Below are 27,227 nucleotides of genomic sequence, written 5' to 3'. Positions count from 1 at the left end.
TTGCACATTTTCTTTTGTCTTCAAAGTTCATTTTATTTACATCCTCAAATACAACATGAAGTTAATATTTTTTTTTGTTTTTTACCTTCTTTTTATCCTTGCTCTGGTTTAGTTTTCTTGGGTTTTTTTTTTTAGTAATTTAAAATCACACAGTTTCTTCCTCTTTCACTCAGGACCAAAGATCTGCCTTTAAACTGGAAATAAATACTGATTTTACATTTAGTTTGACAACTGAAGATACTAACCACATAGAATAGAATAGAATAGAATAGAATAGAATAGAATAGAATAGAATAGAATAGAATAGATACAATGTTCAGAGTGTAAGGTTGATCTTTGACCAGGCTCAGATCTTCAGTCTATCCTTCTGAAGTCCTGTTTCCTGTGTGATGTCAGAGGGTTACGCCGACTCCAACAGCGGGGAGTCGGATTCAGACGTGTCGGACGTTCCAGAGCTGGACTCGGACATCGAACAGGAAGCCCAGACCAACTACGAGCGTCAGGTAACCAGAAGAGAGCGTCACATATCAGAGTGAATACATGTTGGACGTATGAAGCTCACGTGTGTCTGTGTTCAGGTGTACAAGGAAGACCTTCCTCAGCTCAGGAAGAAGCTGATTGGTTCCCTGAAGAGACAGAAAGCTCCAGAGGAGGGGCTTCGGCTGCAGTTTGTTCACGGGTAAACTTTATTTAAATTTTATTTGGTTTTTTTTGTCCATTCTGGTCGTTTTAGTTCAGGTGACATGAAATCTGGTCCACGTCCAAACCTTGAAGGAGATGTTAATGAACTAGTTTGACATCACCTGATAAAAAACAGGAAGAATATATAGCCTGTGTTGCAGAAACACCCTGGATGCTCTGTGTCTTGTTGTTGTAAACCACTGATTGTAAGAGACAGAAACAAAACAAAACATAGTCCTGAAGATTAAACTTTGTGGTCAAGGCCAAACTCCAGACTAAGCTGCTATACTAGATTTTGTGTTAACTTCCACTTAGCAGAAGAGAAGAAAGGAGACTACTAATGCCTGTGACTGAGACAGTAGTAACTCCAGTTCACTGGGTGGCAGTAATGAACCCTAACCCTCGAAGCTGGTCTGATAATGAAAAAAGGTGTAGGAGCCAAGCAGTGCTGTTGAGACAGGGTTAGATATAAGAGACTAAAGCAATGGGATTGGGTCTGACATCACCTTTTGCTGCAGTGTTTACGTGTTGCTTCCTCTACATTTTTCAAAATTGTCCATGTTTCTGTTTGTGCAGTTTTAATCTCATGTCGACTTTAAGAACACAAATTCATGGTAGCACAGGGCAATAATTTCAATGAAACTGATAAATCAATGTTTTAATAATTGTGTAAAATCGAGATTATTCCTGTTCATCAGACAGTAACGGCTTTGCAAGTCTGTTAGAACAATATCACAGTATGATGTTAATTCCCTTGTATGTTGTTTATTTTACTGATGCATTTTGAGTTGGATTTATCACCACTGGTGTGAGATGTAATGTTAATTCAGCCACATTTAATTAATCAAACCAGTTTAAGCCTCTACAACAGACCAGATAAACCAGAATTCAGTGAATAGAATAGAATAGAATAGAATAGAATAGAATAGATAGCAGCTCTGTTTGTTTTCTACTTCTGTACATCCTCCTAAATAAGCTTAAAGGCCAGAACTGACACAAATAAAACCACCAACCTGTGTCTGTTTTCTCTGGGTTTGTGTCTAGAACCTGTTTGATTTTGTTTGATCTCTTGTGCTTTTTCATGTGTTGTTTTCACGTCCTAACGTTTCCCCTCCAGTCAGATCAATCAATTTTCAACATTTTCCTTCTTTAAAACTCAGCTCAGTATATCATCAGTGCTGTGCTGGTCTGTAGAGGGTTAATGTGACCTGCTGTGATTGGGTTCTGGTTCAGGTACCGCGGCTTCGACTGTCGTAATAACCTGTTCTACAGCCAGTCGGGGGAGGTGGTTTATCATGTGGCTGCTGTCGCCGTTGTCTACAACCGCCTGCAGCACAGTCAGAGGTTCTACCTGGGCCATGACGATGACATCCTCAGCCTCACTGTGCACCCGCTCAAAGACTACGTTGCTTCTGCACAGGTGAGCTCATCAGCCAATCAGATTGCAGTTCTGTTGCCATGAACGCACTGGGTGAACACCTTGTGTCTGCATTCAGGTGGGCAGAGACCCAGCCATCCATGTGTGGGACATTCAGACTCTGAAATGTCTGTCGTTACTGAAGGGTCACCACAACAGAGGAGTGTGTGCCCTGGAGTTCACAGGTACGACCCCAACCAGAACCAGAGCTGGAACCGGGTCCCACAACAGCAGCAAATACTCCGCCTTGACACATTATACACGACCTTTAATCCAAACCTCCAATAAATGACGTCTGTAAATCAGAGTAAAATAAAATTACATCTGTTAATCAGAGTCTGTCTGTGTCTTAGCTGACGGGAAAAATCTTGTCTCTGTGGGAATTGATGAGTTTCACTCCATAGTCATCTGGGACTGGAAGAAAGGAGAACGACTGGCCAAAGCCAGGTATACACCTGTATCTATACAGATATAGCTACCTTTACTGATCCCCACTGTAAAATTCAGTTATATATACTATACTATACTGTACTGTAATATACCATACTATACTGTACTACGCTGTACTATACAATACTATACTATACTGTAATATACTATACTGTACTATACATTACTATACTATACATTACTATGCTACACTATACTGTACTATACTATACTATACTGTACTATGCTGTACTATACTATACCGTACTGTACTATACTATACTATACTGTTCTGTACTATACTATACTATATTATACTATACTCACCTGTAACTAATCTGAAGCACACCTTTACAAAGCTGTATCTACACTTACCTGTACAGACCTGTAACACACCTGTACACACATTGAAGTAAAATCTGAAAACATTGTCCAGTTTCAGTTTACATATACTTTTGTGTTGTCTCGGTCCACAGTGGTCATAAAGATAAAATCTTTGTGGTGAAGAGTAACCCGTTCAGGATGGACAAATTGGTGACTGTAGGCATGAAGCACATCAAGTTCTGGCAACATTCAGGTACCTTCAGGTTCTGTCTCCAAGGTTTTGCTGTCTGTCGTTTCCCTGATGACCAGACCAGTTGCTGTTCCACTCTTGTTCTGCAGGGGGGGGTCTGACATTCAAGAGGGGGATTTTTGGTAACCTGGGGAAGCAGGAGACCATGATGTCGGCATGTTATGGTCGGTCTGAGGACCTGGTTTTCTCCGGAGCCACCAATGGAGATGTTTACATCTGGAGAGACACAACACTCATCAAAACCATCAAAGCCCATGATGGCCCCGTGTTCGCCATGTGTTCCCTGGACAAAGTAAGACCTGGACCCCATCACCCCCTGGACCCGTTCACCTCCTGGATCCCATCACCCCATAGACCCCATCATCCCCTGGACCCCATTGTTGTTATTCTTTATTTTTTAGTTCGAATTTATAATCCAGAACAACTTACAAAGACTAAGAAAAAAAAATTCGAAAAGGAGCGGGAGGAAGTGCAACTTGTGTACTCCCACCCCCTTACTCCATCACCCTGTAGACCCCATCACCCCTTGTACCCTGTCACACCCTGGTTCCCATCACAGCCTGGACCCCCTTATCCCCTGGACCACATCACCACCTGGACCTCATCCCTCCCTGGACACCATCACCCCCTGGACCCCATCACCTGGAAGACCCCATCATTCCTGGACCACATCACCCCCTGGACTCCATCACCCTGTAGACCCCATCTCCCCCAGCTCAGTTCATAAACCTTCTGACCCTAATGAGTAATACTATCACAAACTAAAGAAAATATCATTATGTAAATGTGTCAGATATCAACTTATGTGAAACAAGGTAGAATTTAAAGGAGATGTAAGAGGAACAAGTGGACATTGTTTTATCAGTTGAGATCACACTGATGGTTCATGTCATGATAGAATTACTGAGTATGAGTTGACATTGGCAACTTTCTCAGTAGATGTTGAACTGTTGTTTCTTTGCAGTTTAAAGGTGGATTTTTAGTCTTAAGTTAAAGTAGAAGAAAGCAGATGGATGAATTGAGATGTATGAAAACAAAAACACAGTTTGTCGTCTCTGATTTTATGGATTAATGTATCACAAAATAAGGAGAATCACCCCAGAGTTAAGGACATAAAAGACAGTTATCTGTGTTTTAACCCTTTTATTTAGCATTGGAGCGTTTCATAGACCTGGAAGGTTATTTACACTGATAAAATGTTCAAAATCAACACAATGTAAAACAAGTAAAAGGATAAAGTAAACTTTAAAGACTGAAATACAAAAGAAAAGTACAGATGTGATTCACTTCTTCATGTGGAAGATGTTTTATATGTTTTGACAGAATGAAATATGTTCATGTTGCAGCTGTAACAGGTGGTGAATGTTTGAATTTGTTCAGGGCTTCGTGACCGGAGGGAAGGACGGCATCGTGGAGCTGTGGGACGATATGTTTGAACGCTGCCTGAAGACGTACGCCATCAAGAGGGCTGCCCTGTCGCCGTCCTCCAAAGGTACGCCGTTGTTACAGAGACCGTTTAACTGCTAGACAAACACACATCAGACAAATGCACAACACATTTACACCCACAAAAAAATATGAACAAGAATCATATGGATGTCAAAGTGATTCGAGTTCAGGTTCCACATGCAGCCCAGTTTGGTCTCCTGTGGGTCAGACCACTAAAATAATAGAATATTAACTTGGAAAACAAAAATGACAGCTCCAAAGTGCAACAAATGGAAAATAACAGATGAAAGTGTTTACATTTGTAAACTATACTTACACAAGAAGTGTGAGTAACCTGAACATCCATGAACAACCTGAAATTCCTTAGGAAAAATAAGTGTAATTTTAACAGTATTATGCCTCAGTTTATCATTTAGACATGTGCATTAGAACGCACAGATCACAGTGGCTCTACAAATACACGAAACATTTAGTAGCAGGCATCTGGAACTGAAAAATGTAGCATTTAACTTTATGGTCAATATAACTTGTCAAGACTCAGTAACTGTCAGTGTCTTCTGTGGAATGTTTGGACTTTGCAAATACAGGTGAGATTGGACCCTTTGGCAGGCTGATTTTGGCTCACGGGCCATATGTTTGACAAACCTGTGCTAAAACATCTGAAGACATGAGCTGTGTTTCCATGAACATTAAAAAATCACATTAGTTACAGTACATTTATGGTAGAGTTAATAAAACGGTACATCCACAGATGTTGTCCAGCTCTTCATCAGGATTATTGCCGATGTACACTATGTGAACAAAAGTATTGGGACACCTAACCAAACCTTAGCATTGTGTTCTGGTCCAGGTGTAAATGTTGTGGTCTGATCCAGGTCTGAGTGTTCTGGTCCAGGTCTAAGTGTTGTGGTTTGGTTCAGGTCTGAATGTTCTGGTCCAGGTCTAAGTGTTGTGGTCTGGTCCAGGTCTTCTGCTGGAGGACAACCCGTCCATCAGAGCCATCACTCTGGGTCATGGTCACATCCTGCTGGGAACGAAGAACGGTGAGATCCTAGAGATTGATAAGAGCGGCCCCATGACGCTGCTGGTTCAGGTGAGGACACATCATGCCTGGATGAACATGGGAAGCATGTGAAGAGCATGATGGGAAATGCAGTGTTTGTGTCAGGCTGGTATTGGTGTCTCCATAAACGTCAGATGATTGTGCTGCGTACAGGGTCACATGGAGGGCGAGGTCTGGGGTTTGGCGGCTCATCCTCTACTTCCTGTCTGTGCCACCGTCAGCGATGACAAAACTCTGAGGATCTGGGAGCTATCGACCAATCACAGGATGGTGGCAGTTCGCAAGCTGAAGAAAGGTGAAGCATGCCCATCTGTCCCCTCCTGTCGTGTCCACACCTGTCTTTCCCCTCTTGTCTGTCCTCTCGTCTGTCTTCACCTGTCTGTCCCCTTGTGTCTATCCTCTCCTGTCTGTCTTCACCTGTCTGTCCTCTCTTGTCTGTCTCCTCCTATCTGTCTTCACCTGTCTGTCCTCTCTTGTCTGTCCCCTCCTGTCTGTCCCCTCCTGTCTGTCTTTGTAATGCGCAGAGTACGTAAACTGAACCCACATGCACGACCCAGAGACAGATGTAAAAGTTCACAGTGTTTATTAAACACCAAGCTCACTGACAGTTCACTGATAATGAATATGAACAAAATCTTGAGAACAATGAGTCCCGGATTCTTCTCTGGGTTAGTAAATCGGACCGGAGACGAAAACCCACAGTCTGGATCGGTAGAGCACGTCGGGAATCTGACTAGGGAAAAGCAGAGGGAGGTCAGTGGCAGAACCAGGTCATACACGGGCAGGCAGATGGAAAGGCAACAGGACATAAGGATCAGGCTAGCTCACGTACCATAAAAACAGGCGATAAGGTCAAACACACGTTGAGTCAGTTGGAGGCAGAAGCACAGACAGGGATAAGGCAAACAGGCGAAAAACAGAGATGGTAAACCAGGTCATACACAGGCAGGCAGGCAGGCAGGCAGGATCCAAAAACGCTGGTAAGTATCTCACAGGGAAAATACAAACTGGCGACGAACAGGGGAAAACACAGGGCTTAAATACACAAAAGGGAGGGAAGACAATGAGACACAGGTGGAACAAATCAGGGCGGGGACAGGTAATCACACAGGTGACACAGATTAGGGAAAGGAAGCAAAGACACCAGACATGACACAAGAGGAGAACTTAACAAAATAAAACAGGAAATGACAGACAAACACACAAGACAGACAAAACCAGACTAACGTCCGGCAGCAGGCATGACAGTCTTCACCTGTCTGTCCCCTCCTGTCTGTCTTCACCTGTCTGTTTTCACCTGTCTGTCCTCTCCTGTCTGTCTTCACCTGTCTGTCCCCTCCTGTCTGTCCTCACCTGTCTGTCTTACCCTCAGGTGGGCGCTGCTGTTCCTTCTCTCCTGATGGTAAGGCGTTGGCGGTCGGTCTGAACGATGGCAGCTTCCTGGTCGTCAACGCCGACACGTTGGAAGACATGGTGACCTTCCATCATCGCAAGGAGCTCATATCAGACATCAGATTCTCCCAGGGTACCTGAATGCACTGTGGTCTTTCGTTCTGTGTGTTTTATTTTCCTAAATGTTAGCATAATTTCAGTTACAGTGGTGGTTGAGGGAAGATTTGGTGGAATATGTTATGTATGTTTAGTGATCTGTGACAGAACACAATAAAACCAATGATTAGTCCAGTATGTGGAACTGTGGTTTGTACAGTCTGGTCCATGGTGTGTTCAATGTGTTCCAGATGCAGGTAAATACTTGGCTGTGGCCTCCCACGATTCCTTTGTGGACATCTACAACGTGTTGACCAGTAAGAGAGTCGGCATCTGTAAAGGAGCAGGAAGCTACATTACCCACATTGACTGGGACTCCAGAGGTGAACACACCCACAGTGGGCTAAGCTAACAGGCTAAAGCTGGAACCCAAACACCAGCCATGGGGTCAGAGTTCAGGTTCAGGAGGGTCTTCATCCACAAATTTAGATCCACATTCAGCAAGATCTTCAGTTTAATGAGGCACCATGTCCATCCACATAGTGTAGTGACCAGGTGTGTGTTTGACAGGTAAACTGCTGCAGGTGAACACTGGAGCTAAAGAGCAGCTGTTCTTCGAAGCTCCTCGTGGACGGAGACAGAACATCAGTGTATCAGAGGTCAGAGCCCTGATGTCTCAGTGTGTTGTGTTTTGGTTGTGCTGTGTCTGTGTTGTTTTAACTGTCGTGTAACTTTTTGTCCAGTTGGAGAAGCTGGACTGGGCCTCCTGGACGTCCGTCCTGGGTCCAACCTGTGAAGGAATATGGCCAACACTCAGCTTCGTCAATGCCACCTCACTCACCAAAGACCGAAAGCTGCTTGCCACTGGGGATGACTTCGGCTTCCTCAAACTGTTCAGCTTCCCGTCCAAGGTGAGAAGACACCACTTGCTGGTGATGCCTGTTTCCATCTCACATTAATTCTGTTTAGAAAATGGTAAAAACCTGTCTCCATGTGTCTAATATGATTCTTCATACAAACATATTACTGAAATCTGGCATCATCTCCGAACCTCAGGGCCAGTTCGCCAGGTTCAAGAAGTACGTGGGTCACAGCACCAATGTGACCAATGTCCGCTGGTCCAATGATGACACCGTGCTGCTGTCAGTGGGTGGCGCTGACACGGCGCTGATGATCTGGAGCCGAGAGCCACAGGGACACAAAGAGAGCAAAGCAGTGGACAGCGAAGAGTCAGACGACGACGTGGAGGAAGACGGAGGTAAACAAAAAACCACCAAAGGAACATTTAGTTTTGTTCAGTTCAGCCTTTAGCATAAATTATCAAGGTGATTTTACTTGCAATTTTATCTGATTTTGTAAACTGTTTAAATTGGGGGATGTAAACTGTGAGTTTTAGTGGATTTGAATAGAATGGTCTGATTCCTTATTGGTTTAATGGTCCGTTGGATGGAACTCCTGTCACTCTGAGTAGATCAAATTGTTTAGATTGTGTCACTGAGCTTTGGTCCAACCATCATCTGAAAGAGGATGACTGCAGTTCCATCTGTGGTAAATATGGAGAAATTGGATGGGAAGAAACAGCAGAATGAACAGAAAAAGTTGAATATCAACTATTGTAAAATCAGAAACAGATGCAAAAAAACAGAGTTAAAGTGTGTTTTGATAAATACTGGACTAGATCCACATGCTGATACACAACAAGAAGGTCTTGAGTCTGGAGACCAGGTTTCTATGTTAACGTCTGATGGAGTAATGAGGACTCGAAGAGGGTGGGTTGTGACCATTTTCAGAACCACTTCCCCCTGCATATGAATCACTTAGGGGCGGAGCTGTAACATTGGCATCTGTCATCGTTTTGGTGTGCTTTGATTACCCAGAAGCTCCATAAAACATATCATTGTGTTTTCAGGCTACGACAGCGATGTGGCCAGAGAGAAGGTGGTGGACTATGTGACCAAGATCTACTCGGGAAATATCCGGAACATGTCGGGAACCAAACCTCACCTGCAGCACAAAGAGCTTCCTATGGAGGAGAGGTACCGTCCTGACCCTCAAACAGGTTTGTGACAGGTCAAAGGTCAAAGGTTATGTAATGCTGCTGTTCTGCTCATTCAGACCTCCAGTGAGCCGAGCGGCGCCGCTGCCGGACAAACTGCTGAAGAACAACGTGAGCAAGAAAAAGAAGGTGGTGGAGGTCTGTGTTCAGTCACATGATGTGTTTCACTTTAGTCGGTTTTAAAATATGGCGCGATGAAATACAGGCATGATGAAAACATGGGGACGGACCATTTTTAAAGTCACTGTTGTTCTCAGGTGCGTTAATCGTTGATGGTAGATCTTCGTTTTTTTCCTTTGTTTTTCAGGAGCTGGTTCTGGATCATGTCTTCGGATACAGAGGCTTCGACTGCCGTAATAACTTGCACTACCTCAACGATGGTGCTGACATCGTCTTCCACACGGCCGCTGCTGTCATCATCCAGAACCTGTCAGCTGGTCGGTACCGCCTCCAGCCTTTAGCATTTGACCTATGTCTGTGCTGTCACTGACTTGTCGTGTCATGTTCAGGAACTCAGAGTTTCTACCTGGAGCACACAGACGACATCCTGTGTCTGACAGTCAACCAACACCCGAAATACCAGAATGTCATTGCCACAGGACAGATCGGTGAGTCCAACCCTGAAACAGAAGGACGACACCTGAACTGAAGTAATGTCACAGTAAAACCACAAATATCAGGTTTATGGATATGATAATTGGGTTCAAACTGAGGACAAACTGTCTGTGGAGATGATGATGATAATGATGAAGGTGATGCTGATGATAATGATGGTGGTGGTAAGGGTGAAGATGCTGCTGCTGCTGCTGCTGATGATGATGATGAAGGTGATATTGATGCTGATGATGATAATGATGGTGGTGGTGATGAGGATGAAGATGCTGACAATGATGATGATGATGCTGCTGGTGATGATGATGAAGGTGATACTGATGGTGGTGAGGATGAAGGTGATGATGGTGGTGGTGGCAAGGGTGAAAATGCTGATGATGATGATGCTGCTGCTGATGATGATGAAGGTGATGTTGCTGCTGCTGCTGGTGGTGGTGGTTGGGGTGAGGATGAAGATGATGATGATCTCCATGTGCTTCATGTGTGTGCTGCTTCTTGCCCATCTACACCTTCTACACCTGTCTGTTTCTTTTCCACTGCTCCGTCATGTTCACGTCTCACCTCCAGGTGACCTGACCGACCTGCCAGGTAAGACACACCCCTCTGCAGTCATTCATCGCACTGCCTCTCACATTACATTGTCACATGATTGTTTAACGTGTGGTGTCTGTGGCTGGCTGCCGGTCTGTAGAGGCTGACGTGTCCGGTGAGTATGGAGGGTCCGGATCCGGATCCAGGTCCGGTGTGGATTCATCTGAAAACAGCTTCATTCCATTCACATTAAATCTTGTTGAAACCTAATCATGTTGTGTGATTACCACCAGTAAACGACCTGAAATACAAAGACAAACCTCCACTATTCCACTGTCACTTCATACGTCTGTGGAATGCTGTGAGACTGGCTGTTTGTCTCCATGACAGTGGTTTTATCGTTAGTTAACATTGTAGCTGTGCTTTGACAAAACCTCTTTTAGGTGTAAAAGGTCTGATCAGTGGTTGAGTCTTGTTTCTATTTCTGCATCACTTTTATTCTAAGATCAGTCTGTAGTACTTAAAAAACCTGTTTCCAATGATGCGCTTCTTGACCTTGGTTCAAGTTAAAATTAAATGCAAAATGATGGAATAATCATTTACAAATGAATGTGTAACATTCTGGAGATAAACAAACCAGATCTGGACCCGGAGGAAACCAGGCCTTGGTATCAATGGGACCAGGTCCCAGATCGTCCTCAGTTCTGTCATGGATCAGAGTGACCTTCATATTTTAACAGTGTTCTAAAACTAAACTAAACTAAGCCAAGGAAAATATTCAGTGTGATGTGAGCTACAGCGTCTGGTGAAGCTGGTGGTAATAGTGGAGGCTTGTCTTTCTCTGATCCATACAACGGAAAAGAAGAAAGAGCTGGGATGGTATAAAAAACGGAAATTAAAACAGGATGCAGATGTTAAAATGTCACTTGACTTGTGTTTCACTGTCGACTATGTCAACACAACATATTTCGATTCAGTACATGTTTAAATAAACATGATTCATCAGATCTAGGAAGAACACATTAATCAAGAAGATGAAACAGGAATGAGTTAAAATAATAAAACACTATATAAACCAAACCTAGTTCTCCAGAACCATCGGAACCCCCAGCATGGTGTCCGCATAATGGTATCCATGGCACCAACAGGAAAGGGGCATGGCCAGCAGTAGATGGTTTTTATTTAAAATGACAGACACTGAAACAGGCCGTTTTATGTTACAGATACGAAACAAAACGACACCTGAAACACATAACTCCATGTCATGAACATGTGTGATTGGATGTACATTTACAAATGAAGTGAAAGTCACTGGTCAGAACATGAAGTATGTTGTGTTTTTACTAAGACTCACAACCTAAAGGACATTTTAATATCACAGCATTCTTTTTATTTTACATTGAACAAATGGTTCCAGCAATTTTTTTGTTTGAGGTTGTACCTGCCAGTGGTAACTACCCAACGGTGTCCATGATTTACCATGTTTTCACTGGGTAAATACTTAGTAATAAGTGGACGGTGAAACTTACCAAACACTTACAGCTGCTGTGTTTGTATTAATGGACCTTTGAGTCACAATGAGAACAGCAGTGACCACAAAACTCAGCCTTTTACACTGGACTCCACCAACAAAGATTAAAGTAATTAGGCAAAGTCTAACTTTAGGCTTAAAACTGAGTCAGGGGTCACTCACCGGGGTTAGTTGACAGAGGACAGACAATCACACACTGGACAGGATGGAGTCCAGAACCAGATCAGGAACCAACAGAAGCAGAACCAGAGATATGTGGAGAAAGGACCAGGAAGCAAGAGGACAGGGAGGAACAAACTACCAGAATCAGAAATGTAAAGTTAGAGACATATAAAGGACACACAAACAGTACATGGAGAGGAGGAGAAGAGGTGCATCATGGGAGTCCACCCCAGCCTACCACCATGGATCTGAAACTAAAGGTTCAGGATCTTCAGAACCAGCTCTAACTCTACCCTTTGTCATAAGGAAGGTTTTAAGTCTAGCATTAAAGGTAAATGAATATTGATTGACCTATTTATTTGTAACTTCTCTTTAACATACATTAAATTGATAAGTCATGTGATCTATGTTAGTGAAATTGTCTTAACATATAATATTAAATGTTTCCAGTGCCATTTTTAATAGTTTACTGAAAATACTATGAAACATAGAAATAAAACTAAAGAGACATTTTCAGCAGGAATGGTGGTAAAAACTACAACTCCCGTGAAAACACTAATATTTTATTGGTCCACATTTAGGTTTGATTATGACACTCACTGTGGCATCATTTCAGTAAGTTTATGTAATGTCCCAATATTTATCTCCATTCATAGTTTCATTAATTTTCATCCATATCTTGTATTGATATAGGGTTAAAGATCTGATGAATAAATATTTCAATAAAGGATCTGATCAATGGGCTCAGTTGGATCCAGGTGGAGACTTGTTTTTGTCCAAACTGATTCATATTATTACATTTCATTAGTATGGAGAGAAAATAAGAATTGTGTGTTTTTATTGAGGTTTATATCAACAGAAGGAACTGCTGAGTCCAACATGTTTGTACTGCAGACTTCTACTCTTCTTTATTTAATGGTATCTCCAGTGTTAAGATTCATTACTGTGTGGAATTCAGAACATTGTCCACTGTGGATCTGCAGCAGATGCACAAATATTTCTGATGAAATCATTAAAGCTAAACTGCTTTAATATTTAATCTAGTTTAGTACGGCATGATTTTAAGATTTAATTCGATTTAAAACCTTAATCCTTGTTGGTGTTACTCAAACTGAGTGAAGAGTTTAACGAGGACACAATGTGAAGTTATTAATGTGGATGGAAGGAGTTAGTGAACGTGTTAGTGTCTTCTGAGCATGTGCAGTGGTCATAGCTGCTGGTTTGTGTTTGTTTGTAATGACATTGACTCAAAACTGACTTCCTGTAGGAATTAAACTGTGGTCTGTCCTGTTGATGGAAATGACTGATGACAGCATGAATGTTAAGCCCGACCCTGAGTGCAGTGATCCTGTTGACCTAACACTCTGGCTGTGATCAAGGTAGTCTGTCATCTGTGCCTTCAGACCAGTTCTTAAACGGTTAATCTCGAGGTGAAAGATCTTAAGATGCGCCCACACATAAACAAACATCCCATCCACAGTGACGATAAATGAGTTAATTCACCTGTAAATAAGATCAATGTTATGTAGGTTTGATGGAGATGAATTTGACCAGAATGAAGCCAACATCTAAAGCCAGACATAAACACACTGGATCAGAGCAGAGATACTGAACAATAGAGAAACCACAGCACATACTGTATGTGCTCTAACAGTGGAGTCATATTCAGAATCAGAGACTATTAATCAGATCAACGTAAAGACATTCACATCCTGACCCAGTCTGTCTACCAGTGATGTGCAGTCAGTGGAGGCAGAGCCTCACATGGTCATCATGAAAAGAAAAAAAAAAAAAATTATATATATACTGCTCAGAAAGGTAAAGGGAACACTTAAACAAGACAATGTAACTCCAAGTCAATCACACTTCTGTGAAATGAAACTGTCCACTTAAGAAGCAACACTGATTGACAGTCAATTTCACATGCTGTTGTGCAAATGGAATAGACAACAGGTGGAAATTATAGGCAATTAGCAAGACACCCCCAATAAAGGAGTGGTTCTGCAGGTGGTGACCACAGACCACTTCTCAGTTCCTATGCTTTCTGGCTGACGTTTTGGTCACTTTGAATGCTGGCGGTGCTTTCACTCTAGTGGTAGCATGAGACGACACAACCCACACAAGTGGCTCAGGTAGTGCAGCTCATCCAGGATGGCACATCAATGCGAGCTGTGGCAAGAAGGTTTGCTGTGTCTGTCAGTGTAGTGTCCAGAGCATGGAGGCGCTACCAGGAGACAGGCCAGTACATCAGGAGACGTGGAGGAGGCCGTAGGAGGGCAACAACCCAGCAGGAGGACCTCTACCTCCGCCTTTGTGCAAGGAGGAACAGTAGGACCACTGCCAGAGCCCTGCAAAATGACCTTAGGCAGGCCACAAATGTGCATGTGTCTGCTCAAACAGTCAGAAACAGACTCCATGAGGGTGGTATGAGGGCCCGACGTCCACAGGTGGGGGTTGTGCTTACAGCCCAACACCGTGCAGGACGTTTGGCATTTGCCATAGAACACCAAGATTGGCAAATTTGCCACTGGTGCCCTGTGCTCTTCACAGATGAAAGCAGGTTCACACTGAGCACATGTGACAGACGTGACAGGGTCTGGAGACGCTGTGGAGAACGTTCTGCTGCCTGCAACATCCTCCAGCATGACCGGTTTGGCAGTGGGTCAGTAATGGTGTGGGGTGGCATTTCTTTGGGGGGCTGCACAGCCCTCCATGTGCTCGCCAGAGGTAGCCTGACTGCCATTAGGTACCGAGATGAGATCCTCAGACCCATTGTGAGACCATATGCTGGTGTGGTTGGCCCTGGGTTCCTCCTAATGCAAGACAGTGCTAGACCTCATGCGGCTGGAGTGTGTCAGCAGTTCCTGCAAGACGAAGGCATTGATGCTATGGACTTGCCCGCCCATTCCCCAGACCTGAATCCAATTGAACACATCTGGGACATCATGCCTCACTCCATCCACCAATGTTGCACCACAGACTGTTGGCGGATGCTTTAGTCCAGGTCTGGGAGGAGATCCCTCAGGAGACCATCTGCCACCTCATCAGGAGCATGCCCAGGCATTGTAGGGAGGTCATACAGGCACGTGGAGGCCACACACACTACTGAGCCTCATTTTACCTTGTTTTAAGGACATTACATCAAAGTTGGATCAGCCTGTAGTGTGTTTTTCCACTTTAATTTTGAGTGTGACTCCAAATCCAGACCTCCATGGGTTAATAAATTTGATTTTCATTGATAATTTTTGTGTGATTTTGTTGTCAGCACATTCAACTATGTACAATAAGAATATTTCATTCATTCAGATCTAGGATGTGTTATTTTAGTGTTCCCTTTATTTTTTTGAGCAGTGTATATATATATATATATATATATATATATATATATATATATATATATATATATATATATATGTATACAGGGTGTCCCATAAGTCTCCATACATAGGAGACATAATACATTCCATACATATATGGTTCTAGCATGTATTTCTTTATATTTCTTCTTTATAGTTCTTCAGCAGACACGCATTGAAATGTGTTCCTGACAAAATGGCAGTCATACAGAGCATATTATATAAATAAAAATGGTTTATGTCAAGAAACGTTTATTTTTCCTATGTATGGAGACTTATGGGACACCCTGTATATATATATATATATATATATATATATATATATATATATATATATATATATATATATATATATATATATATATTAGTGCAGAGGGCGCTCGTGAGCCCACAGGTTTTTGACAATGTGCAGCGATTAATTTTTTTCTTCTCACCCCGTCTTAATCTCAAAATGGAAGATTACATCCAACTTAACTTGGCTGAAAATACAATTTTGACCTTAAATGAAATATGCACCACATATGTTTGTGTAAGAATGCTGATATAAGATATGAAACATAACCTATTAACAGGTGCTAATCAAATGGTGAGTATGATACTCTTTTGGTTTCATATATGTGTAGATTTGACTCTGAAAGTTATTGTACACCTTTATTTGCTTGTTTTTACCTGAGCATCAGCCAATAGGCAGTTTATTCGATATACTGTCACTGACCAACGAACACGTAGTATTTGGTGCATCTGTGTTTGTGCTTCAATTGTGTTATCAAGTCAAAGTGGTTTCATCTAGAGTCAAGATGGAGCTCGGAAACAGATGTAGTGTGTTCACAGCCACAGGTGTTGAAGTGTTTGAATATGACAGACTGAACACAGTAAATTCTGTTTCTGAGCATGGTTTCCCTGTTTGATCCATCTCCTGCACAGCTCGCTGCCCCGTTGTTATTCATCTCCATTCTTTGTTCCTTTCCCTTCTCACCCCAGGGGTTCTTTTGTTCTATGGTCTTTTGGTCTCTTTCTTTGAAGGTTCTTTGGTCCATCACCTCTGTAATCCCATGGTTCTGTTCCCATTGCCGTACAGTTCCTTTGTGCTGTGGTTCTTAGGCTCCATTACTTTTGTAGGTTTTTCATTTCTGTAGTTGCTCTGGTTCCTCAGATCCTTTGGTCCCTGATTTCCCTGGTTTTCATAGTGTATCTGATCCCTGGCTCATAGATTCTTTAGTCCTTAGATTCTTCAGTCCAGTATTTTGTATATTAATGTTTTAAAACATGAATAGCTGGAACACTCAGGGACTTGGCTGCTCTTCATCTAAAACCAGGGCACCTTTTTTGATGATCCGAATATTCTAAATCCTTGGTTTCATGTTTCCTGGGAATCTCAGTCCTTTGGATTTTTGATACTGTCTTTTAGGTTCCATGGTTCCAGGGATCCATGACAACAGATGCCCTTAGTCCTTGGTGTGTTTAGCTCAGTAGATTCTTTGTATCCTTATATCCTCAGTTGCTTTCCACCAAGATTCCTTGGGTCTTTGGTTTCTCAATTCTATGGATCCTTTGTTCCTCAGATCTTTGGTTCTTCAGCTCTTTGGTTCCTTGGGTCTGTGGTTCATGGGTTTCTCCTGGTTTTTGGTTCCTTTGTTTGTTAGGTGTTTGCCTCCACAGGTATTTGGTTGCTCAGGTCTCTGGTTCCTATGGTTCTGGTCTATCCTTCCAGGCCTTGCTCCAGCCATCCATGTGTGGGATGCCACGACGAGACAGACGCTGTCCATTCTGCGCTGTTCCCACGCCAAAGGTGTCAGCTACGTCAACTTCAGCGCTACAGGGAAGCTGCTGCTGTCTGTAGGAGTGGAACCTGAACACACCATCACAGTGTGGCGATGGCAGGAAGGTACTGAGGTTTATCCCATGTTCTCCAAATATCTGAAATCCAGTTCAGAAACAGTATCTTCAGGACCTCTGGAAGATTTTAGTCCCCAGAATGTCTTCCTTAGGGTTTTGTAAGGTCCTAAAATTGACTGGATAAGTGGCAGGTTAATCATCTGTTCATGATGTTCAACCAGACCTGAATGAAGGACAACACATATAGAAATAAGCTGAAACCTCCTGAAAATTATAATGTTTTTTGTTTTCAGGCACTAAAGTGACCAGTAAAGGTGGCCATGCTGAGCGGATCTTTGTGGTGGAGTTTAGACCAGACTCTGACACTCAGTTTGTGTCAGTTGGAATCAAACACATCAAGTTCTGGACTCTGGTTGGAGGTTCACTCATGTACAAGAAAGGAGTGATTGGCTCTGTGGAAGATGGTCGCATGCAGACAATGCTGTCTGTCGCATTTGGTGCCGTAAGATCCACATCCTGTTACAGTCAAACCTGTTGAATTCAGTGTATATTAGGACACACATCCTCCCTCAAATCATAGCAGGTCTGTATTTAGACTAAATCTGCCTTGTTTTACAGACTTCATTTCTGGTTCCCTCTACTTTTCAGAACAAAAACACAGAATTGATCACATTTTTTAATTAAACCTAATTTTATCCAGTTGTAAATTGCATTGCTGCATTATTGCATTACACCATTAATACAAACACTTGTCTTTCAGATTAAGAGCCAACGCTGAACAGAAACCATTCTTTTATTAACAGGTTGATGTCTCAGATGTTAACACATTGTACAGTGGCTGAAATCATTTTAGATGAGGAATGAGGACAACAAAGAGTTAATATGACAGGATTATATTTTTTAATTTGCTGAGTGTAGTGTACATGATGTTGAGCTTAACATAATGAACAAACTGATGCTTGTTCTTCTTTGACTACTATTCTTCACATATTACAATGTTTTGAGTTTCTACCAGTGGCTTTAAAAGTATAAAATAAAGTTTTATCTTTGTTCAGAACAACCTGACATTTACCGGAGCCATAAACGGAGATGTGTACGTCTGGAGGGAGCACTTCCTGGTTCGAGTGGTGGCAAAGGCGCACAGTGGTCCAGTCTTCACCATGTACACGACTCTGAGAGACGGACTTATTGTAACTGGAGGAAAAGAACGACCGTGAGTAACCACGCATCAACACAGGAGGAAAAAACTTTAATCATAGTGTTCAGAACATAGTGGTAGCACCAGAAATCCTGTGATACAAATGCCAGATAATCCTGATCCCAGTAGAAGACAGAGTATCACTCAGACTGAAGTCATTCAGGTCTGACAGATGTTGGTATCCAACAATATGTTTAATGTTAGTAACAGCAGAGATGATCCAGTTAAAAGGTTTATAACAGTGATGACCAACAGCTCTGTTGGCTTCTGATTGAATAGACGATCAAATAGAACCAATAAGCACAGACAAATCTGGTGTTTCTTTGTGAAAGGACTAAAGAAGGCGGAGCCGTGAAGCTGTGGGATCAAGAGATGAAACGGTGCAGAGCGTTTCAGCTGGAAACCGGACAACCTGTGGAGAATGTCCGATCGGTCTGCAGAGGAAAGGTATACGACACATTAAACACATTAAAGATGTGAAACTGAACACGACACACAGGTGCATAAAACCAATGCACTTTTCCGACGGTCCTGCAGCAGTTTTCAATTAATTAATTACCTCCTGGGGGCGTGGTTACCTTACAAATGTTTGTTCATTCATGTTTTTTGTCTGTATGTGTATAAGCAAAGAGAATAGAAACAGAAATCAACTCTCTGTCTTCCTTAAAAACAAATAATGTCATGCAAAAGAAGATACAGGACTTGTTCGATCAGGTCTTACCAGGTACCATCAGGTCATATATCAGGTGGAGGGAAAACCCCAGGTGACACAATGATCAGTGACCTCAGTTGGTCCTCTGTTTTTTCCTTATTGTCTAGGGTAAAATCCTGGTGGGAACCAAAGATGGGGAGATCATTGAGGTGGGAGAGAAGAACGCTGCCTCCAATACCATGATCAATGGACACACTCAGGGCGGGATTTGGGGTTTGGCCACCCACCCCTTCAAAGACGTCTTCATCTCGGCCAGCGATGACGGGACAATCCGAATATGGGACCTGGCAGACAAGGTTCAGAGACTGACATAGATCCATGGGAAACCCATGAGATATGTTAGGAAGCACAAGAGAAGGCATCCTGTACTACAGTAGCAGATACTGTCTTCAGTGACACATGGTGGTAAAAGTAGATATTTAGTTGTCAAACTTCACTGCAGTAAGTTGACTGAAGTCCACACTCTGAAATGTCCAAAAGTCTAAAGTCGGCTATTGAAGGACATTTCTAGTGGAACCTCATGTCATATTAACATAATGTGAAGATGATTAATCCATTCTAACTTCAAATCAAAATCACAGACTGAAAATAATGAACATTAAGGCTACAGGAGTGAAATCAAGGTTAAATATGAAGGCAACAACAATAGGAGCAGTGGAGTCACATCTGACTGAATCTGAGCAGTGATTGGTAGTTACAGCTGTCAATCACCAATCCAGAGAAGGTGCTTTCTCTCAGACACGTGAATTAGAATATGATAAAAGGGAATTACAGGATTTTTGACTACTATTGACAAAGAAATGTCAAACACTTTTGTCACTAAACTGTCAATGTTCACATCCTGTTTCTTTGTTTGTGTAATAGAAACTTCTGAATAAGGTGAGTTTGGGGCATCCTGCCAAGTGCACCTGCTACAGCCCCAATGGCGAAATGGTGTCCATCGGTATGGAGAACGGAGAGTTCATCATCCTGCTGGTCAACTCGCTTACCGTCTGGGGGAAGAAGAGAGACCGCAGTGTTTCCATCCAGGACATAAGGTTGGTCATCCGCGTGTTCATCCAGCTGTGGGACGTTCACTAACTTTGATCTATGAGAACAGTTAATGTTAAATGAACAAACCCATGGGTCGTACACCATCTGAACAAAACCCTGAGACTTTATGTTGAGTAGTGTCTGGACTTGACAATGTTCAGATGAAATCAGATTGATCTGTTTAGTTTTATGGAGATTAGCTTCAGTGACAGCAATGTCCTCTGTGGTGTTTGTTCCGTCTACAGAAGAGTGATGGTGCTGTCGTTACCCTGGAAAGGGGAGTTTAACATACTTGTTACCTGAGCTGTCTTACTGGAAAAACTAAAACTTAATGGGAACTTGACTGAAATTAATCAATTCCACATAGAATGAATCCAATTAAAAGCACTTCTGCATTGGTGACACTGAACTGATATAAAAAACCACCACAAGACTCAACACAAATAGCTGAACAAAAGCTCCTGAACATGACCATCTAAGAACCTGTTTGTACAGGATCTTCTGGGTGCAGTGGTCTTCATAGGTTCTGTATTCTGCCTGTGGTCCAGGTTCAGTCCAGATAACCGGTTCTTGGCAGTGGGTTCAGTTGAAAGCGCAGTGGACTTCTATGATCTATCTCTTGGACCATCCCTCAACAGGATCGGTTACTGTAAGGACATCCTTGGGTTTGTGATCCAAATTGACTTCTCTGCAGACAGCAGATACATCCAGGTGAGATCTGCAGCAGTTTAGTGTCACAGACTGGACCACCACTGCTAAAAGAGGTTCTCCAATCCAGTCAGTCCTCGTGTTGGTGGTCATGTTGGTTCTCCTCTTGGTTCCAGGTGTCCACCAGCTCTTACACTCGTCAGGTGCATGAAGTTCCTTCTGGAAAGATCGTCACAGAGACAGCTATCATTGAGAGGATCACCTGGGCTACCTGGACCAGGTGAGACTGGGTCATGTAGGTCATTACAAGGTGCTTAACTTTAGGGTCACATGATGAAGGTGATGTCTGACCTTCATCCACAAAATGTAGTTGAACTCTAAAAGGTTAAAGTTCAAACCAGTGACATTGTGATCTTTATTATTTTATCTATTCATCTAACCATCACATCTCAGAAGGTTTCAACCTTCACTCACTGTTAAAAACACGTGAGTGTATGAAATGCATTGATCTGCAGGTCAGTTATGACCAAACAGAAACATTCGAGTGGAGTCAGAGTGAAGATCTGCATTGGCCCAGTTGTTCTGAAGGCGTTATTAGAGATCATGGAAGTAGAAGCAACTGTGAAATATGAGGAGGATACAAACAGAATCCAGTGACTAGTAAAACTCCCTGAAATGAGTCGGTTCATCCACACACCACTCACACATTGATAGCAGGTCGTGTTTTTTCCCAGCATCCTCGGTGATGAGGTTCTCGGTGTTTGGCCTCGAAACACAGAGAAGGCGGACGTAAATTGCACCTGCGTTTCACACGCTGGCCTTAACCTGGTTACCGGTGACGACTTTGGCCTCATCAAGCTCTTCGACTTCCCCTGCCCAGAGAAGTTTGTAAGTGACGTCACACCTGAGACATTGAAAAGAATCTGAAACTGAAAACTTATGTATCCTCCTCCCTCTGTGTAGGCCAAACATAAGCGTTACTTTGGACACTCGGCTCATGTGACCAACGTCCGCTTCTCCTGCGATGATAAATATGTGATCAGCGCCGGTGGCAGCGACTGCAGGTGGGTTCACCAAGTTCTGCCCAGTTCTACCAACACAATGTTCTGATACAGTTTACTCATCTGGTCTGAAATGTGACTCTGTTTGACCTTTCTGTAAATCTCACTATCCACCAGGTGGGTCTGGGACTGGAGGACGACTTTGGACCAGTCCTGAACTGGTTGAGGTCTAAGTAATGTCCCGTCCACACCAACACATATTTCACTAAACAGATATTTGCTTCCTTCATTTTACTAAAGATCTCCGTCCACACAACACATTACTGTCTCCAACCATGTCCAACATCTGGTCCTATCCATGGAGAGTGTGGTTCAGTCTGTGGACACAATACTGTCCATAGTTGTTGTTGTCCCTCCCGATGACACTGTGATTAATACGGGATGTATCAGACTTAGAGGTTTTAATCTGTCATGAAGGTGTAGTTTACCTAGTTGTGTTGGTTGTGGAAGTGTATTCTTTCCATGATGTGGATTTGTCCATAACGGTCCAGTCCGATCCTTCTCCCAAGGGTATTGGTGCTGACCTCCGTCTACTGTAGGTCATACACTGATTTATACACCTGGATGTGATGTGTCAGTTGCAGCTGCATCACAAAATCATATAATACAGTGGCGCCGGATTCATTTTGGTGGGGGGCCATGGGAGTTGTTAAATTGAATGACCATTGAGCGTACTGAGTGAAGTTTCAGAGAGAGAGAGAGAGAGGGAGAGAGGTAGGTAAAGGCGGCCTTAAGGCGGCCATACACTGTGCGATTATTTCGATCGTTGCACGCAGCTCCATCTCAAACTGTGCGAATCAGTCGTACAGTCAGGCTCACGATTCATGTTCTCACACTGCACGGACCGACGCTCGTATGCGACCTGACTGCTCACACTGTAGGACCATACACCACAGGACGCACGACACGTTTGAGTGTTGTATCCGGAAATACAACGTTAAAATACCAAGGAATCCGTAAAAGTGCATAGACGATTGTGTATTGGCATGAGCCACGACATGGTAGTGCTAAACAAAAACCAAAGAGCTGCTTTGGTAATATGTGCCATTATCTGCGGGGAATCAAAAAAGAAGAAAAGACAAAGATGTGTTTGGTGCAGGCATTGGTTGTCCAGACGTGGACAGTATGGGCTGTCATCCTACAGCAAAGAGAACTAGAGGTAAGCTGCAACAGCTAAACTGCACTAGGACAATAGCCAGCTACTGTCAGCTTGTATGCTACTGTACCCGTCTGTGTTTGCGCATGCACAGTGTGAGAATTTGAGGCACATCGGCTCGTGGCACTGCTTTGACAGTACGATACACTCACGAGGAGCGAGCAGGATTTCAAACAGCTCCGTTTTCCTTGCGAACACACGATTGCTGGTCGTGAGGTGGTCATAAGGTGCTAATCGCTTCTCTTTACCCCATGTACACTGCACGAAGCACGACACACGATTAGAGGCACATCGGGCCCGATCCGAGAAAGAGTCGCACGAGTGAGAAATCGTCTCTAAACTCGCACAGTGTAAGGCCGTCTTTACACGAGTGAGACGATTTCTCACTGTGCGACTATTTCTGGCTGTTTGAAATCCTGCTCGCTCCTCGTGAGGGTATCGCACTATCAAAGCAGTGCCACGAGCCGATGTGCCTCAAATTCTCACACTGTGCATGCGCGAATACAATAATAGCCAGCTACTGTAAGCTAATTCTAAGCTAACAGTAGCTGGCTATTGGCCTAGTGCAGTTTAGCTTTTGCAGCTTACCTCTAGTTCCCTTTGCTGTAGGATTGACAGCCCATACTGTCCACATCTGGCCAACCAATTCCTGCACCAAACACGTCACCGTCTTTTCTTCTTTTTTTGATTCCTCACACATAATGGCACATATTGCCAAAGCGGCTCGTTCGTTTTTGTTTAGCACTACCATTTCGTGGCTCACGCCAATACACAACCGTCTATGCACTTTCGAATTCCTTGGTATTTTAACGTTGTATTTCCGGATACAACACTCGAACGTGTCGTGCGTCCTCTGGTGTATGGTCCTACAGTGTGAGCAGTCAGGTCGCATACGAGCATCGGTCCATACAGTGTGAGAACATTAATCGTGAGTCTGACCTTACGAATGATTCGCACAGTTTGAGATGAAGCTGCGTGCAACGATCGAAATAATCGCACAGTGTATGGCCGCCTTTCGGTACATCGCGGTACTTACGGAGAACACCCCCACCCCCTGTTCAGTCTTACAAATTATTCTCACACCCTGGTCCATGCGTACCTCACAATATCACTCTGCAGGCATGCCTGTGAATGATTATCAGGTGCACATAATTTTGTCACACTGTAGCCTAATGTAGGTGCGTATTTTTAATCACAATCATCAGATCAAGTGGAAAAATAGCCTTTGTTACAGGAATCTGTCTTTTGAAAACGGAAATAAGAATTTATGTAACAAACTGCAGCACTCATGAATATGAAGTTGTTCTTTTTCCACACAGAGGAGTGGAACAATATTTCTCTGTTGTTGTTTATCAGTGGTAATGTGTGTGTTATTAGTGAAATAAATAGGTTCTCTCTGTATGTCACTTTTTATGGCGAATGAAAACTTTTAAGCCTGTGGGCATGAGAGAAAACCCTCCGCATCAGTGCTTATATAGCTGGTTCAGGAGTCCAGTCACAACACCATGGACAGCGCTGTGTGTGTGTGTGTGTGTGTGTGTGTGTGTCCAGTACAAGAACCTGTCCTGTTCGGTCTCCACTGAGAGAGAAAGAGAGACACACACACAGAGACGTCTCTCGGACCAAGACGACAACAATGAACAATTTGAACATTTAACATCAATACACAGATAAAACACAAGCCAGTTTAATAATGGACATGATGGAGAGAGGTTTAATAATCTCAATTTACATGTAGACAAGAGGAACAAACATAGAGAGAAACATCTGTTTGGTAAAATATGTGCATTTATGTGGGCGGGCCATTAAGTCGTCTCTAGTGGCAGCTGCTGTGCTGGTGTGGGTGGGGTCATCTGCTATGTCCTTGTAGTTTAATTGGTTCACATTGTTCTGAATAAAAACTTCCCTCAATTTGTTGTGAAGTTAGTATTCACATTAAATCTGAGGACCAGTGTGTTTTCGTCATTTCATTTTGTTGAGTAACAAAACAACTTTGTCCATCCATCCTTCCATCTTCTTCCGCTTATCCGGGGCTGGGTCGTGGGGGAACAGTCTAAGCAGGGATGCCCAGACTTCCCTCTCCCCAGACACCTCCTCTACTGTAGCTCCAACTGAGAACTTCACCTGATTTGTGGGTCATAGACCAGGTCTAGGTCTAGGATCATGATCTTGTGATTGAACCAGCTGTGGTTCTGTTCTTTAGTCCATTTTTCTGTTCCTTGTAGTGATTTTCTGATTCTCTGTGTCAGAGGTTTGTTCATGTTTAATGTGATGTTTCTGTTCGATTACAGTTTATTTGTGTGGAAATGCCAGTGAGGCCTGAGTCTTCTTCTACTTCTACTTTTACTTCTTCTTCTACTTCTACTCCTCCTGTGATGCTGCACTCACCTCTGCTGCTGCTTCACCTGCCAACAGGAAACAGGAAGTGAGAAGTCACCTTATCCACAGACAGATTGGATGACGGCCACCATCATGACATGTTGTTTTCACGTGTGTTTGTTGTAGATTTGTGTTTGCCGTTTGCGTGTCAGAATGTGCCTTTTCACAAACTCTGACCAAACATTTAATACGACTTCCTGTCTAGTCGTGGTGCTACGAAGTGTGACCTTCAGGGCTTTGAAACATGATGAGGATGCAATCGAGTCTAGTCCGATGAAATTAAAATAAGCAAAGATAGAAGATTATCAAAATAAAATGTCAAAATTAAAAAAAAATCCTACCTCAAAATAATAGGAATCAATGTTATTAAAAGTCTGATACGTAGAATTGATAGTTACCTGATCTATGTGGTCAGAGGTCATTAGACAAGTGACAGGTGAATATTTAGTGTGAACTGTGTAGAAGTAAGGACTTTTAGCAAGTTTGTGTCCACATGATGGCGCTGTTCCGTGTCTTCTATAGAATTTAAGCTTTGAAACATGGATTTAAAGGGAAACGCCAATAAAAACAACTTTCATCTTTTTGTTTCTGTACAGAAACTGTCAGCTAAAGCACTGAATACATGGATTATTGATCAGGGCTCCTGAACATGGTCTGCTCTGCTGCTGAATGTTTACATGCTGTGAACACTACAAACTGAGTTTTCTAACTATGCAAAACCTTTATTGTGAAACAAGCAGCAGGAAGTGGTTAAACTGAAGTAGTGGGGGAGCGTTGTGATTGGTTGAAACGCCTTTGAGCTCAGTCAGTCAGCGGGTGATCATTTCAGATGTTAAATGGTAGCAGATATGAGACAAGACAACATATTAAAAAAAAAAAAAAAAAAAGCGAAACACGTAATGAAACAGACATGTGAGTTCTGGATTCACTTGTTTTATTTATTGTGGTTAAATGTTGTAGCCAGTGTATGAAATGAAAACTTGATTCTTATTCAACAAGATGAAGCATTTTATGTTTTATCTGAAAATGTGACCACAAGAAAATATGTATCTCAATAATAGTAATTATGAAATTATATATTGTGATAAGTACAGTTTTATTGTCCAGATCTAAATGATCCATTAACAGATGCATGTTAGCTTAGCCTAGCCTTCGTAACAGCAGGAAAATGTGTGGGAAAAAAACATGTCAGCACATCAGCTGTAACGTGTTTTAGCAAAGAGAATTTAAAAGAACACAGGTGTGTGCATCAGACTAACACATAACATGAAAACCAGTTCTTGTGTTGGTTTTAATGGTTAATAATTAACCTTTTACTGCCAGCGTTTGTGCTAAGCTAGGCTAACACTCAGCTAACGCCCTGAAGCGCATCATGTCTGACATGTCAACAGGATATTTAGTTTCATTTACCTGCTCATGTCAGACATCAGTTTAATACCAGTCAATTCATATGAAAATATTAAAGTTTACTGAGTTCTAAAGTCAGATATAATGTGTTTAAAGTGTGTAATGAGAAAAAAATGTTACATGGATAGTCCCTACCTGATTAATGGATTACTAGTTATGTATCATTTTAAAGTTTGTACATTTTTTAAATGTAATTTTTATTTATTCCAATATCTATTTATCCACATAATACACACATTTTTACAAACATGTTGGGACATTTTCTAAAACTCAATAAAAGCTCAAATGTGTGATTTGTTTATTTGTGTGAATTTTTTTATTTTTTTTTTTTTTTTAAATTTAAACAGAAGATCTTTCCAGTATTTTCACCAACCAGTGTATTAATACTGTGTAAGTGTGATTAATTTGGGGAGATGTTGGTTCTAAAAGCTGAAATAAAATTATTTTAA

General features: G+C 42.4%; 1 protein-coding gene across 5 annotated transcripts in view; it reads left to right on the top strand.

The window, feature by feature from the left end:
* Window positions 1–27,068, top strand: part of LOC115432503 (echinoderm microtubule-associated protein-like 6) — a 41,992-nt gene extending 14,924 nt beyond the window's left edge. For 3 of the 5 annotated variants that reach the window (XM_030153484.1, XM_030153700.1, XM_030153407.1), the window contains 32 exons: window positions 397–503; window positions 579–679; window positions 1,915–2,101; window positions 2,178–2,283; window positions 2,452–2,545; window positions 3,004–3,104; window positions 3,191–3,393; window positions 4,482–4,593; window positions 5,516–5,643; window positions 5,767–5,908; window positions 6,986–7,138; window positions 7,353–7,484; window positions 7,672–7,760; window positions 7,845–8,012; window positions 8,158–8,359; window positions 9,011–9,137; window positions 9,217–9,295; window positions 9,465–9,594; window positions 9,667–9,765; window positions 10,337–10,357; window positions 10,461–10,475; window positions 17,061–17,234; window positions 17,479–17,687; window positions 18,241–18,398; window positions 18,716–18,830; window positions 19,203–19,391; window positions 19,960–20,132; window positions 20,676–20,838; window positions 20,952–21,055; window positions 21,510–21,663; window positions 21,739–21,839; window positions 25,284–27,068. In XM_030153484.1, the coding sequence (XP_030009344.1) occupies window positions 397–503; window positions 579–679; window positions 1,915–2,101; window positions 2,178–2,283; window positions 2,452–2,545; window positions 3,004–3,104; window positions 3,191–3,393; window positions 4,482–4,593; window positions 5,516–5,643; window positions 5,767–5,908; window positions 6,986–7,138; window positions 7,353–7,484; window positions 7,672–7,760; window positions 7,845–8,012; window positions 8,158–8,359; window positions 9,011–9,137; window positions 9,217–9,295; window positions 9,465–9,594; window positions 9,667–9,765; window positions 10,337–10,357; window positions 10,461–10,475; window positions 17,061–17,234; window positions 17,479–17,687; window positions 18,241–18,398; window positions 18,716–18,830; window positions 19,203–19,391; window positions 19,960–20,132; window positions 20,676–20,838; window positions 20,952–21,055; window positions 21,510–21,663; window positions 21,739–21,839; window positions 25,284–25,308 (4,061 nt within the window). In that variant the 3' untranslated portion in view covers window positions 25,309–27,068. The remainder of the gene's footprint in view (window positions 1–396; window positions 504–578; window positions 680–1,914; window positions 2,102–2,177; window positions 2,284–2,451; window positions 2,546–3,003; window positions 3,105–3,190; window positions 3,394–4,481; window positions 4,594–5,515; window positions 5,644–5,766; window positions 5,909–6,985; window positions 7,139–7,352; window positions 7,485–7,671; window positions 7,761–7,844; window positions 8,013–8,157; window positions 8,360–9,010; window positions 9,138–9,216; window positions 9,296–9,464; window positions 9,595–9,666; window positions 9,766–10,336; window positions 10,358–10,460; window positions 10,476–17,060; window positions 17,235–17,478; window positions 17,688–18,240; window positions 18,399–18,715; window positions 18,831–19,202; window positions 19,392–19,959; window positions 20,133–20,675; window positions 20,839–20,951; window positions 21,056–21,509; window positions 21,664–21,738; window positions 21,840–25,283) is intronic. The other 2 variants (XM_030153546.1, XM_030153619.1) reach the window with 2 other exon arrangements.
* Window positions 27,069–27,227: the final 159 nt, after the last annotated feature.

The sequence above is a fragment of the Sphaeramia orbicularis genome, chromosome 1, assembly GCF_902148855.1.
Source record: "Sphaeramia orbicularis chromosome 1, fSphaOr1.1, whole genome shotgun sequence".
Lineage (NCBI taxonomy): Eukaryota > Metazoa > Chordata > Actinopteri > Kurtiformes > Apogonidae > Sphaeramia > Sphaeramia orbicularis.
This window is presented reverse-complemented; position numbering and strand designations above follow the sequence as displayed.